Source organism: Paralichthys olivaceus, chromosome 11 (genome assembly GCF_024713975.1).
Source record: "Paralichthys olivaceus isolate ysfri-2021 chromosome 11, ASM2471397v2, whole genome shotgun sequence".
Classification (NCBI taxonomy): Eukaryota; Metazoa; Chordata; class Actinopteri; order Pleuronectiformes; family Paralichthyidae; genus Paralichthys; species Paralichthys olivaceus.
This window is the reverse complement of record NC_091103.1, coordinates 12,403,324-12,418,464: the sequence shown is the minus strand read 5'-3', so window position 1 is coordinate 12,418,464 and position 15,141 is coordinate 12,403,324. Positions and strand designations below refer to the sequence as shown.

The following is a 15,141-nucleotide window of genomic DNA, read 5'->3' as shown; positions in this document are numbered from 1 at the left end:
GTGAAGATTCTCAGTCAACCAGGCCATGGTACCATCAGGAGTTCTAGTGGGTACATCTTCCAAACGGTAATGAAAACTCTAAATCTCTGTACTTCATTTGCATCTGGAGTCATGTTGAATATCCAGCATTGATGTCAATGAATTAAATAATTCAATGTAGCAACGCTTGCAAGCTAATTCTGGCAGTGAACTCGAGCTGTGCTGCTCTAATCACACTCACTCTCCACAACCCTCATAATACACACCCTCCCAATTTGGTAGACTATTTAAGCTGCAAAGATTTCTCATCATTCCCTTCAATGCCTCTGCTGCCCTGCGTCAGTGTTCCTGCCTGTAAAAATCAGCCCCTCCACCAACCCAGCATGCACCACAACGCACTGAAAGGAGGGTAAAAGATATTTTCTCATCACTTCCCATCATTTGTGATGTGATGGAGTGATAGAGTCGGAGCATAGATGTGAAACTCTATGTTCTGAATGAACTACACTCACACTTTATAAATATTTATACATAGTTCATATGAATTACCTGACAAGATGTTTTTAAGCCAAGAACAAAAGTCTGTCTAGCACAGGCAGAGATGGATTGATTACATGTACATAAACTTTATATTAATACCTTTGACATTTATCAATGATTGATTGGAAGACAGAAAAGACAAGGAGATCATAGAGTTTTTTAATAATGATTTCAATAATGATTGAAAGGTACTTTGTAGTACACTTACACAATGATTTATCAGTGGAAAAAAAGTTTTTTCCCCCACAGCCCTGCTGTCTGGTGGTCACAATGACCAGAGGCTCCCAGAAACATTGAGTTAACATCCCAGCGAGAAAGAAAACATGAAGAGAACCATGTCATGATGAACAGCTGTAGGTTTAGAGTCGATGGAAACCCTGTGACTGTTCTTTTCCCATTTTCAGTCATCTAACCTGTTTCTTGTTGGTGTCTAGAAATATCACCTGTTAGTGCCAAAGTGCACAGTGTTTCTGCAGAGAGGAGACGTGCTCAGCAAAAGATTGAACTAATGTGTTTCCCGTACCCAGCACGCACTTACAAAACCACAGGGTTTCTTTTCTGGTGTGTGGCCGTGTGGCAGCATAGAGCCACCTCATTCCGGTCTTACTTCAAAGGTGCTCAGTCTTTTCCCTGTTGCACAAGTTTCCGTAAGCTCGCGGTTCTTCGCAGATCCCATTAATGCACCTGCACTTCCTGCCTAGCATCTTTGTTCCTCACTTCCTGCTACTAATGACACAAGAGAGAAAAGCAAGTATGAGATGCAGCGACGCAGGAACTGGAGTAACGTGGTATTCCCAAACAGGAGGCCCAGGATGACAGAATACGAACTATTTGAATCAAACTTTTTGCTAGGCCTACTTTTAAGCACACACGGTCCAACTGTCCTTGACTAAGAAAAAACACTTGTTATATTAAAATCACAGGGAGCATCTTATTACCACTGCCCACTCTCCTTTCGGCTTACAGCTCCCAGTGGCCACAGATCGGCTCAGAGAAGTGCCTTTGTGCGCATCACCCTGGGCCAATTTGGAGTGAGGAGATGAAGATTCATTAATTGGGAGATGAGAAGAACTCTGTTCGGCCAAAAATCGCTTTCGTTCTAACTGCCAGGTCTGTCGGCAGCCTCTGAAAAGCCTTTGAACGAGGTCCCCGGTGTCGGCCACAAACAATTTGGACCCCAGCACATTTGGAAAGCAATTCATTTATATCAAACCTTCTGAGTTTCTAATCACCAAGGCTGGTCTCAAGCTTATTTGATAGTAGTTGGGGGTAAAATCTGCCAGAATGAGACATCTACAACCTCCCACCCCCAGCAAAAAGTCACTTAAAAACAACCATATATTCTCACATTTCACACTTTACAAAGCTGAGTGAAAATATTTAGTAGACAATCAAATATCCAAATATAAATTCAGCTTCCATTATCACAGTAATATGTAGCATCAAATTACATTCTACAGTTCTGAACGTCAGGAAAACAAAACAGCAAAAAAGAAAAGAAAGTCATGTTTCTTAAAAAATAATTCAGGGTGGATAAACACTACAAAGCTTCCTTTAGAAAATGATATATTTAAGTAATCTTCATCATATTTATTTGGCACTGTTGAACAGCTTATGAAAATATACATATATATATAATTTACACTTTTCACCACAGAGGATCATATATCTCCAGTTGAATCTTTTTTGTTGTGTTTATCCAACCCAGCTAAAAAAATAAATGCAGCAGCATCTGAAATAAATAAAAAAAATGACAAAAAGTTGGCACTGAGTGGAGGAGGTTGAGCTAAGAACAATATAAGGACTCTGGAGGATAAGTGCGGATATGCTGCAGTCGATAAGCCTCAATAAATGACTCGTAAATTTATATTTTTGTAATCGTCATTTTCTGCCTGCACTTAATAATACTTCTAAATGAGTAAAGAGAAATATATATATATATATATATCACATTCTACACCCTCAGTTTATGGAATTCAGCTCATTCCACATCCTTCTGATAATGTTTATGTTAACTCCTCATCATTTCCCGTTTTATCAAAACAAATCCCAAAGTAGCCGCTTCAATGAGCGGCACTGAATGAAACTTTGGATGGGTCTGGGTTTGTACAAAGATAAGAGCACAACACAGGGCCTTCATTTATATGCAGATGAGCTGCCTTCGTCAAAAATAAGTGAAACAAACGCCACATTTATTCACAAGCTTGTTAAACGTCACAACAACTGAATCCTGTGATAAAACGCGATTGTCTGAATGATCTCAAGTGAGTGGTGAGAATGTAAACGTCTAAAGACGGCATTATTCATATCACTAACGCTCTACTGTCAAACACTCTACTGAGAGAACCTCATCAGAATTTAAAGCAGGGGTATTATTGTTTGCAGGATGATCTACATATGAGGAATATGTAAATACAAAAAAGATTGGTGTTAGATATCCATGGTTCCCTGCAGGGATAACTGTGTCATGTGGTTTAATATCACAGCTCTGTTTGGTTTCATTCTCTCACCAAATGAAACAAGTTTATCTCAATATATTTCACAAACCATTAATACACAATACAGAAACTTCTCCAATCTGCCCGATCTTTTTGTAAAACAGAAACATCCCCCACACACATCTGCTTAATTATAAGTTGATAATAAGGTAGTCCACTGCCCCATAAAGCCTGATGTCAAATAAATAACTATACACTCTCATCTCTTACTTAGGATCAATATAATACAGAATCTATAACTTCTTATTACACAACACAATCTCCTCTGAACGATACGACCAATACCGACTACCTAAAATCTGTCATTTTACTCTATTGGCTGAGGAAACAACCACATATTAAAAACACACATGCCCTTTACTCGGTTATAGAAAAACAACAACATTCAAATCAGCAGCTGCAGACGAAACCTACAAAAATACTGTTGATGACTTTTAAGACATCTAAGTCGTCACCCCTGTGGGCCTCGGGTTTCATTCAGGCGAGGGAATTCATCCAAAGTCCCTGCAGGATAATGTTTTGGGCGCCGGCATTCTCAATTCTGTTAGTATCCCCTGAAAATACAAGCTGTCAGGTAGTTTCACAAAACATAGTCAGAACAATCGTTTTTTGGAAATTACCAAATGCCATTCTCAACACGAGTGCTGGATAAGGTCCTAAAATAATCAATACATGATACGTATAAATCTTAAATAATATAATTTACTGGGAGGTTGACCATATCTTCCATGTTCCATATCTGCTGAGTTACACGTACATGCCCATGGTTTCATTCAAACTAAAATGAGGGTCCACATTAAATTCTGAAATTAATTAAATAGTGGACCTCAGCGGAGTGGCGGATGCAAAACTATGAATTTGGCTCAAGAGATGGGTATCTTTAGGGTTTCATCAACACCGACATCTGTTCCTCTCTGATTTGTGGGGAAGAGAAAGACAACAGAACAGAAAAGACATGACTGTGAAATGATTCACTGGTTGGCAGGAAGAGGGAAGAAGGCTTGCTGGATTTTGGCCTTGACATCAACCTCTCTAAATGGAATAAGTTCTTACCTCTCACCAAAACATCTTTTAATTTACTTATTTCATAAACACTGTTTAAAAGGTAAGAAACTGTTCGATCTGTCAAATGACACGGAGGTGTGTTCATCATGATATGTTACTTATAATAATTATGTGAGAGACTGTCAGAGCAGGCAGTCACAACAGACCTCTTGCCTTCTGCCCTGACAGCATATACTGTGTGCAGCCATATGTCAATGTTTACACAGTAAACATAGCTCTGTGATTTGTGTGAAATGAAAAAAATAATCAGGTGTGGCAGCAGCTCTGTCTCACTACAGATTAAACTGTGTTGATCCATGTTTCTGACTGGCCTTCGTCTACAGAGAACATCAGCTTTAACACAGATATTAAGAGGTGGAAGTACACAGAGTGATTTTCCTCAGGATCAACACAGCAGGGTGGCTGCTGGTCTTTCTATATAATCACAAAAGTTGCACTGGGCCCTGAAGCACCATCATTCCAGTGACTGGTCAAAGTCTAAACCATTCATATTCTCATTCAGAAGGTTTAAAAAAAAGTGACCTTGGGTTCCTGCGATCAGCAGATAAACAAGTCTGGATTAAAAGTATTTTTCCAGCGAGGGGATTATCAATCCAATTCTTTAGAGTGCATTTCCAGAAACAAGGGAGCTGACAGCGTTTTGGGTGGACATCATCTGGAGATCATCTTCCTGGCGAACAGAAGATTTTACTCATCATCATAATAATCATAATCGTCATCATGTTTTGGCTGGAGTATGAAGGGGAAACAGAGATCACCCCAGATTACTATGAGTGGTAGCTCTCTGTGAACCTTGAGGTAGGGCTGAAATGTGGAGCGATGCCTCTATAAAATGCATTATTATATCATTTCCAAACAAGGACAATTACATGTTCAGGATGACAGAATTATCTTTAATGTCAATTTCTCATGATTCTCTAATTTAATAATTTGAATATTTGCAAATACTTGCAAATTTTCCTTGAATCCTCCTTACGACCTCTGTCCCTTTAATGCCTGTGTTGTCTCATGACTATATGTTGTTAATTGTGTGTGATTTTAATGTGCGATGGTCACAGAACTGAGCCCTTTAAAAGAATAAGATCGCAACTGATGTCATACGCTGATCCCGTCTTTTCTGCAGAGGCAGCACACAACTGTCGAGCCTCACCCGAGGGGCCTGAAAACAAACAGCTGAAGTGCTGAAGCAAGCTCCCGGCACGTTATAAACAATATCAGTGACAGCAGCACATAAACCGGCCCCACCTCGGCAACAATAACGTTGGTTTGTGTTTGTGACAACCAGTCTCCGCCCAGATTTAAATGAATAGATGTAGAGGTATTGATGCACAAACAAAACTTTTGATATTCTTGCAGATTACAAAATAGATTCTCCAAGATAGTGATTGTGCGTATATCCATAAGTTCCAAGTTCAAACTCTCCATTTTAAGGTCCAGAGACCAGCAAAACCGAGTTAGCAGTATACACTTCTTTAAAAGAAATGCAAAAAATAAACAATTAATGACACACATCATCTCTTACTATCTCCCCTGCACTTACGCCTTCAGAAGATTGGACTGTTTAGATTAAAGAATGAAAAGGTGGAAAATGTGGAACTACAAATGAGACAATTGCAAAAATAGGGACTCACATCCTTGTGGCAAGATTATAAATGTCTCCTTTTAAATATAGATTTAGAAAAAAAAATCCGTTCTACCCATATCCTTCTTTTTGATGCCCACCAGTGATTACTGAGGGATGAAAAAGAACAACGTTGGTAATAGCTTCAGAAACCCCTCTGATGTGCACCATATACGTATGGATAATATTGCTTTTACACTGGAAAATGTGGAATAATTATATGAAAATATCCAAAAAACAATAGAAACAGTTTTACATTTACATTTTTTGTCTTTTTTTATGAAACCATGTATTTACCCACAAGCTAGTAAACTAGACCCTCTCTAACCCCTTTGGCACAATGAATCATATTCATATCAATTATTATATCATTGAATTACAAGACATTTGAATAGGAATGGTCACTCACACATTCAGAGTAGTAACACAGTTTCTGTAGTCGTAACACATATTGGTACTGTATGTTATAACATAGTTCAAAAACATCTTTTTTTGTCCTTTTTTTCACCTGTAAATAAATGTACTTTTATCAGAAACAAAACAGAACCGTCTTTGCATGCCCTTATTATTTACAGAATCACTTTGTCTGAGTTTGTTCTTGCTTGCTACTGTAGAGCAGAAATACCACACTCGAAAAAATAAATAAATAAAATAAAACCGGACCATGGGGACCATCATGGGCAAGAACACACAGGCAAATTTTGTTGTTGTGATAGCAACAGTCTCATTAGCTTTGATTGAGTTCAATTTACCTATCCATGTCTTTGCTGCAGGTAATATTCCTCAGATAAAATTGGTGTATCACAACTTTCTAACTTTAGATTTCTTGTTTGATTTTTTTTCTGTCTGTACTGCTGAGTGTTTTCCACTGTGACTTGAGGCCAAGGTCCCATTTCTCAAAGCATCTTAGTGAATGCATTCATCGGCACATTTTATATCCCAGCACTGCTCTGAGTACCCTCAAATGCTGTTGGCACAAATAAGCACAATATTTCATTCAAAGGCATATGTTTGTACCCAAAGCTTCAATGGTTGAAGTAGTCAGATGGAGGTTTTGCAGAGTTTTCAAGTTCAGGTCTGTTTACACCATCCACACCAATGGTTCCCAAACTTTCAGCCTGTGCCTCAAAAAATCAAGGTGCCAGAGACCTGCAACCCCCATTAAGAGCAGAGTTGGTTGAATCATAGAAAGGATATGTATTTGAGCTTGTTAGCAAAAGAAAAAGAAATCTGTAACATGCACTTCTCTGTATTTTGGACCTTGGCTACCAGTGTAGGATGCAACATGGATAATTAATTACAAGTGTGGCTGACTGTGTTGTCTTTGCTAACAGCTGTTAGCAGTTAAATTCTGCATTTTACAATGAAACAACTGTTTACATGTGTAGTAGACGAGCTATTATTTAAGCAATCTGTGACAATTCCCGGTGTCCTGCATGCCGCGCCGTGCACACTGGACACCGCATTTACAGTGTATGCTAGTGGTCACGTGCTGTGTGATTTCAGGCTTGTTAGAGTGGATGGGTATTAAAACTGAAAATAAAGTGTAGGCGTATGGATGTAGCCTTAGTGTCTCGTGACCCGCTGGGGGGCCCCGACCCCTAGTTTGGGAACCACCGATCTCCACAGACATTGAATTTGTGTCACTTAATTTGACATTCAATCTAATATTAGAGTGATTCTCTCCATATATACCAAACCATGTCTCCTTTAAAAAGTATTTATATACTTATAACTAGATAACAGTAACTTTCAACATTACTCCCGATCCAGGAAGTCTCGGATTAGGATAACCAATAGATAGGTATTTGGCATTACGCTGATTGGCTTTCATGCTGAGAGTGACTTGAGGATCCATACCACTCTCATGTCTGTCCATTCAGTATGAAGCTACAGCCAGAAGCCAGTTAGCTTGGCATAAACACTGGAAACATAATGAGCCTGGCTCTGTCCAATCTGCCGACCAGCTCCTCTACAGCTCACTAATTAACATGCCACCAGACCAGACACCAGATATATTCTCCTGACAGATATAAGAGCTGCATCCATCTCATCTCACTCTTGGCAAGAATGCCTAAAATGTTTCAAACGTGGAATTATTCCTTTAAGTCAGTACAGTTTGACATGTGGGTATAATGTTCTCGTCTATGATTTCATTTTGACTGGCTTTTAACTGGATGTCAGTCGTTCTCTGCTAGCAGGTTGGTTTCGTGAGACTAAAGCCGTTTTCAGACATGAACTCTGGAAAAGTAAAAAGGAGTTTGCCTTTAACATATGAAGAACGCAACTGAAGATTTCCCAGATCAGACCCTTTCTGAACAAGGAAAATGTCTGGAGAATTCAGGTTAGGAGTGGCACCATGGTTGATCGTGCAGGATGCAGGTTCCTCTAGTAAATTTCAGAAAAATGTGCATGTCTGAAAGCAGCTTCACAGTTATGAAAGGTGAAAGCTTGATTTGATCTGTGAGCCTCTTATGTTGTTCAGCCTCTCTTTGTGTGAAAAGAGTGGCGACCTTTAAACGGCTCATAGCACCTGTGAGACAGATGACCTTGGTTGAGGCTGAGACGGACGACTCCTTCTCTCTCCCAGCGTGGATCTATCAATCTACACCCACTAACATTAGAGACGATTGTGATTCCAATTAATTCCATTCAAATGGACAGCTTTGATGAAACCAAGCGACGCTTGTGTCCCGCTGACAAACAAGAGAAAATGTCACGACTAGGATCCAGCTAAGCCTTGTGTAACTCTCTGTTAAATGTCACACTCTAACAATAAGCTTTGAGGTCAGATTTCATCCAATAATCTACCTGAAACTAAATCTACTGACGAGGCTGTTCATATTAAAAAACGAGGCCAGGTCGTGTCCATCCCGCGTCTCCCTCTTTCTCAAGTCACAGAAAGATTAGAGAGGTACAAAAGGTTTGGTCCCAACTGCTTCAGGAATCATGTAGAAAATATACATTCAAACTTCTGAAGAAAACACACTGAAAGAGTAGAAAATACTGAAACAGTGGTAGGGGGAAAACGAAAGAAAGCAGCGAGAGAAAGAGGGATGGAGGAAAAGAAAACGATGTGGAGGGAACAGCTGAATAAAAGTTCTTCAGAGTAACATACAGACCGGTATGTTAACACAATGCACTTTTGTCAGAAGCATGTTGGATTTTATCGACAAAGAAAAATCCACAACCTCTCATTTATTTACAAAGTGATTCCCTTACAGTGTGTGTGTGTGTGTGTGTGTGTGTGTGTGTGTGTGTGTTTGTGTGTGTGTGTGTGTGTGTTTGCCTCTATTTAGTCCATACAGGCTTTTGGAGTCTGACCCTATCAATACTGTCATGTTGCCATTAACTCTCATTAAGTAAGATACAGCAAAAACACACTGATGCACACACACACACACACACACACACACACACACACACACACACACACACACACACACATATTCACAGTCTCTAATTAGTGTATAGCCATGTTACCTTAAGGCCACTACCCAAACCTAAATGATCCGTAGCTCTAGACCTTTCTAGAATGATTAGTGGCTCTACAGACACCGAACCACTGCAACATTACCATGGTTATTTTTGCAGTTCTTTAAGTTCGACTTGTGAGAGACAGCACTAAGAAAACACGACGCGGGAAAAGCCTCTTATACTTGCATCTCACTGCGAACATGTAAACACAAACACAGCTTGGTGCCTCCACCAACCAGCCCTCCATGACTCCTTCACGTCAGGTTTTTAACTCCGCGTAGGGACAAAACGGATTTCAGTCTCTTCGTCTTCCGCGTGACCCGTTGTTGTTTTTGGGCGCTCCTCTTCACTGGCGCATTTTCTTGTCATCTCTGCCTCACAGTGAAGATGAACTCTGGCTGTAGTTTCTGAGCGTCAGTCTGCTAAACCTGGGTGAAGGGGGAGAGGGGGGAGGATGGGAGGGGACTGGTGGGAGACAGAGGTCTGCCTCAGAGACATGTGAGCTGCTGCTGCTGCTGGACGCCAGAGAGTCACGGAAGGGTGAAGGAGGAGTCAAAGCGATAAGCTCCTCTTCCAGCTCCGCCCGCCTAAGAGGGGAGTCGCTCAGGCAGCTAACCAGGCCTCCGCGCATAGGGGAGAGAGAGGGGGAGCCCTGGGGGTGAGGAGGCAGCAGTGGGTAAGGTGAATGAGGAATAGAGTGAGCGAGGCAGCCACCCCGGCCCCCCAGGCTGGACTCGACAGGTGGGAGGGGCTGGACATCAGCGTAGGTGGTGAGGGTCGGGGCCATGTGCAGTTCACGGGGTAACAGATAGGGGTCGGTGGGGTGAGGGGAAGGGGGAGTGTGTTTGTTTGTATGTGAGTGAGTTGGAGAGGGTGAGAGCATCATGCTGTTGAGCTCGGTGATGTTGGCGGTGAAGCGGTTTACTACGCAGCTGATCTGATCCATCAGTGAGCTCTGGGCCTGCCCTGGGTGATCATCCACGATGACCAGACGACCATCACTCCCAGCGATGACAGAACAGCTGCTGACGGGACCACAACTGCTGCCGCTGCCGCCGCTGCAGATGCTGCTCGGGTACATTGGAATAGCAGACATCTGAGGCTCCTCCCCTAAACCTGTCCCCAGTCTCTGGCTGACCGTGCTGATCGGCGAGGGCGTCTGCGGCTGGTACGTGATCGAATAGCGCTCCTCTGCTTCCGAGAGCTCGTACAGGGTCTTGTCTGGTCCGGCGTCATGATGGGAGGACATGGAGGACATGGAGGGGAGGGAGGGCAGAGGAACGTGCGGGGGAAGGTTGCCTCCTCCACAGTAGCGTTCCTCAGAGGTTTTGGAGAAGGGCTTGATGACGGCGGTCTGATTGTTCTCCTTCTTCTTGATGTGGAAGGACAGCCGCTGCCACAGGTGGTTGCCACGTGTACTGCTGCGCTCCGTCTGCGCCCAGGAAACTGATTTACCGTTGGAGCTGGAAAAACCGGAGGGGAGGAGAAGGTTGTTTTTAATGTTTGAAGGCAGATTTATCACCTTCAGATAAAACCTTTTGGTCAGTTTGGAGTAAAAAAATAAACTTAATTTGTCTTTGCATTAAACAAACTACATTTCTGATTAAAGCTTGGGTTGGTAAAAGTAGAGAAGCTAGCAAGACCAGGGTACACAATGCAACTGATCTATTTATTTATCTATTAAATACATTTTTCAAATGATAAAATAGATGTGTTGCAAAGCATACTAATATATTTTGTAGCAAATCTAAAAGAAATAGATTTATCAGCCAAAGCAACAAAAACACACGTAGCAAATACATTACACAACCAGCTCCTGTTCTGTATTAGCTCCAATTTGTTCTCCTGGATGAGTAATGTAATTTAATAGACACAAACATCTTTAAATGGAGCCTTGATTCAACCACCAATCAGTTGGTCTTCACATGCTGAGTAATTTCATTACAATTCATTTTCCTCCACTAGTTGGTTCTTCATTTTTCCTTGTCAGGTTCTCTCTCTATTTCTTTTAACCATCTTTTTTCCACTTTCCTCTTCATGCACATTTCTTCCTCATATCCCTTTGTCAGGTTAATAAGTGTGATTAATCTATAAATTCTAATTAAACCTCACATCGCCGAGGCTGGGCTGGTAACTGAAATAACCCTGTAGACACTACACACATCCACACGTGAACACACACGCATCCATATGCCGCTGCATGTGTCGACCTGCACACATGCAGAGTGATGAGATCCACTTGTTACATCCCATAGAAAGAGAAGGCTTTGGAGCGTGGAGGACCACTGCTACTGGAAGAAACACATGTTGCACAGAACTTAATTGATCTATTTTACATGTTTCGTATTGTATCCAGCTCTGATGATTATTTTAATGACTGGTGAAGAAACACCAATCAACCATCAGTCAAACATTTGCTTCAAACCATCAGTCAAACATTACTTTCTTTTTTTTAAAGATTTCTTTCTTTTTCCCTTGTGGTCCAGCGGTTTCATGTCTGTGCGTCTCTTCCGACGGCACAATGACAGCATCTCAAAGGCAACAGCTCCCAGCCCCACACCCATGAAATAGACAGCCCTGCCAATTACCACCACCCACAGAGGAGGATAGGGCCAAGAGACATGGACAGAGGAGACAAAGAGGATGAAAGAAACAAAGATGGAAACACTTCTGACATTTCTCATAAGAGTGTGATTGAAATCGTGCTTGCGAGAGCCGGAGTAACCTGCTGACAGACGAAAATGTCTTCTTGTCTCCCTTTTCATTCCTGGCAAGTGACGTCACTCCCTTTGTATCCTCTGATCGCTTCCCTGTCACAGTATATGACTTCTGGATGGCCTTAAGCTGGCTGTGAAAGCTATTACTTCTCTTCTTTTCATACCACTCCTTAAGCGCTTTCCTCCTTCTTTTCCATCACTTCTGCTCATCACCTCTCTCTCTCTCCATTCCCACCACCCATTTTGTCTCTCTCTCACTCTTCTCCTTATCTTGCCTTCCTCAGTTCATTCCTGTCTCTCTCCTTTGCCACATCTCCATTAGGCCATTGTCTGCAGTTCATGTTAGGGTCAGGAGAACAATCAGGCAGCTTAGGGGAGTTCAGAGAATCAATCTCTCTCTCTCTCTGTCTCACACACACACACACACACACACACACACACACACACACACACACACACACACACACACACACACACACACACACCGTAAATAGTCTCAGAGTGGGGCCATTACAGAAACTGTAACTGAGGACTAACCTGGCATTAACCTGGCCAAGACGTCACTAGTGTACAAACACACGCACACGCACACACACACACACGTACCTGAGTGTCTCTCCAGTGGAGCCTCTGCGTTTCCACAGGTTAACCAGACTAGATGAACGGCTGGCAGCTGAGGAAGATTTGCCATCACCCACGTGCATGCGCACCACGGTGCTAGTGGTAAAGGCACTGCGCACGTTACGCTCCGGTTTGGCCAAAATGATGTACACCTGATAGAAATGAAAACACAAAAGGACCAGTTAATTTAGAGCAAACATAGAGCTCTAATAAACATACAATTCTCTAAAGAGGCAGCTAATTGTTTTTATTGATTGCATTTCTTATTCAGCTCCACAGGATATGTAGCTGTTAGCACATAAGTGGGAGAAACCATAACACAGGATAATATTTGAAATGGGTTTTCCACTTCAATGCAGACATTAAGTGAGATTTAATTTCAGTTTTTTAATTATTTATTCATAAACTTAACTTGAACCCTCATGTGTAGTTTATGGGAGTTCTGCCAGTGCATTACAACTCTCCATGGTCACAAGCAAGACATATTTTAGCGCATTATAGTCTTGTTTAAGTTTTCAAACATTGTACTGTATTGTGTGACTATGACTGCAAAAAGTAATAATACAGTGAAATACAAGTGTTTCTTTACAGCAGCCATTCAGTAGAAATTAAACTAAGGTGATAGTAGTCGCATGAATGAATGCTGCCAACTATGCAGACAATTCCAACAAACGAGTTGAACCATCATATATGTGTTTAACGACTATTCCATGTCAAATTGGCTGCCCCCAAAAAAAGTAAATCGCTTGTTAAGTGTGACATCACGTGTTTATTACTGATGCATCAATAAGAGTAAAAAGGGACTAAATTCCTCAAAGAGCAGGAGCACACACACCTGACTAGTTTATTCCACTTCATTATATCTTCACACAGCTCAGTCTAGCTATCTAACATTAGAAGACACGGGCTTCGTTTTATGTCTATTCCACCATCTGAGATCTACAATTACAGCAAGGGACACCGCACTGCGGCATCTCGAAAATACCCGAGCTTGGACCCTCCAATGACTTAACAACCAAGAACAGCCCCAGTGACAGACAAAATACAGACTGAAACATTATCAAAACTTTCCAGACATATGAAAAATCTGACTGCACATTTTTGTTTCATTGTTGAAAAATGGCAAATGTTCGGTGTATCAGTGTATAGCTGCAAATATAAACACAGATACTGTCAGCCAATCAACAAATCATTCTGGTTCTACTGACAAACTTCCAAAAACGTATTACTGGTGTCTTGAAGCAGAAACTGTGACTGAAACATGTGAAGAAACAGATAAAACAAACAAAATAAAAGAGTGATTTATTCTTTAGCTTCAGCCTTACCTTGGGTACAAACATGCAGCACAGAGCCACAGTGGCACTGAGGCTGACACTGAAGCACATGGTGATAATTTTGTAGTTGGACCCAAAGTAGATGGGTACAAAGGCCAGCCAGATGATACAGGTGGTGTACATGGTGAAGGCGATGTACTTCGCCTCATTAAAATTAGCCGGGACGTTGCGGGTCTTGAGGAGAGAAAAGTGAAAGAGAAAGAAAAGACAAGTAAGAGCCTTATTCAATCATTTCTATACAGCTGCTAAAGATAAGACTGTGTTCGCTGCGAACCATTTGCCTTTGCATCACAGTTTGATACGTTATGTGAAACGTGGGGTCACAACCCAACCACCCCCCAACCACCAGTTATATTGGTTTGTTCTGCTGCTGTGTAAACACAGAAAATGTATTTGCTTGATGTACAGTCTATTTCAGCTGCTGTCTCTTTTCACCACTGGGCTCTCACTCGCTGCAGGCCACCGCTAATTAAACATTGACTCTTTTATGTGTTTGTTGCAGTAAAATTTCATTTACTGCTGTTGAAAGGTTGTAGAGCAGCAATACATTACCAGTGGTTTCATCATTGCTGTTCTGTTGTGTGATGATGTGCACTGTACAAATTGTAAAAAGAGACATGTTCATATACTTAATAACCTATGGATCCAACTACAGCTTTAAAGCACCCAGTTATTGTCAGTATATCTTATCCTGTGAAGATTTAGGACTTTTTCATTTTTCAGCATATTCAATGTTTTAATTCAGAACTGTAATGTTGTAATTACACTTCTGTTAGTACCTTGAAGGCATAGAAGGTGCAGCTGAGGATGAGCAGGCCGTTGTATCCCAGCGGGGTAACCACACCCAGGTTGGTGGTGTTGCAAATGAGGTTGACCTGGCGGATGCTGGGGTAGTCATGAATCACCTGAAATAAACAGGAGGGAACATGGGATCACAAATAAGAGAACCTGAAAAGGCTTTTGCAACAACAATTATTTTCTTCATGGGAACACAGCATTTAAAGCTCCATCGGTGAGTCCAGCTGAAAGTTTGTCAAATAGTAACAAACAATGTAAAAGACCTCTCACTCACACACACACACACACACGCACACACACACACAGGATACCTCAGGTGGCTCCATGAGGAAGAGAGCCACGATGATGCCCAGCTGCAGCAGGATGAGGAGGAAGGCAATGATGAGCTGAGCGCAGGCCGACATGAAGCGAGGTTTCTTTGTGCAGATTTTTTTCTTGCTGCCCGCCAGGATCCGAGCGATGCGGTTTGTCTGTGGTCACATCACAAACAA

At 41.7% G+C, this 15,141-nt stretch overlaps 1 protein-coding gene across 3 annotated transcripts in view; it reads right to left on the bottom strand.

The window, feature by feature from the left end:
• Positions 1 to 656: 656 nt before the first annotated feature.
• grm5b (glutamate receptor, metabotropic 5b) overlaps positions 657 to 15,141 on the bottom strand; it is a 67,560-nt gene continuing 53,075 nt past the window's right edge. For all 3 annotated transcript variants that reach the window (XM_069534672.1, XM_069534674.1, XM_069534673.1), the window contains exons 14-18: positions 14,962 to 15,120; positions 14,632 to 14,757; positions 13,844 to 14,026; positions 12,504 to 12,670; positions 657 to 10,643 (exon numbers count right to left, since the gene is read on the bottom strand). In XM_069534672.1, the coding sequence (XP_069390773.1) occupies positions 9,557 to 10,643; positions 12,504 to 12,670; positions 13,844 to 14,026; positions 14,632 to 14,757; positions 14,962 to 15,120 (1,722 nt within the window). In that variant the 3' untranslated portion in view covers positions 657 to 9,556. The remainder of the gene's footprint in view (positions 10,644 to 12,503; positions 12,671 to 13,843; positions 14,027 to 14,631; positions 14,758 to 14,961; positions 15,121 to 15,141) is intronic.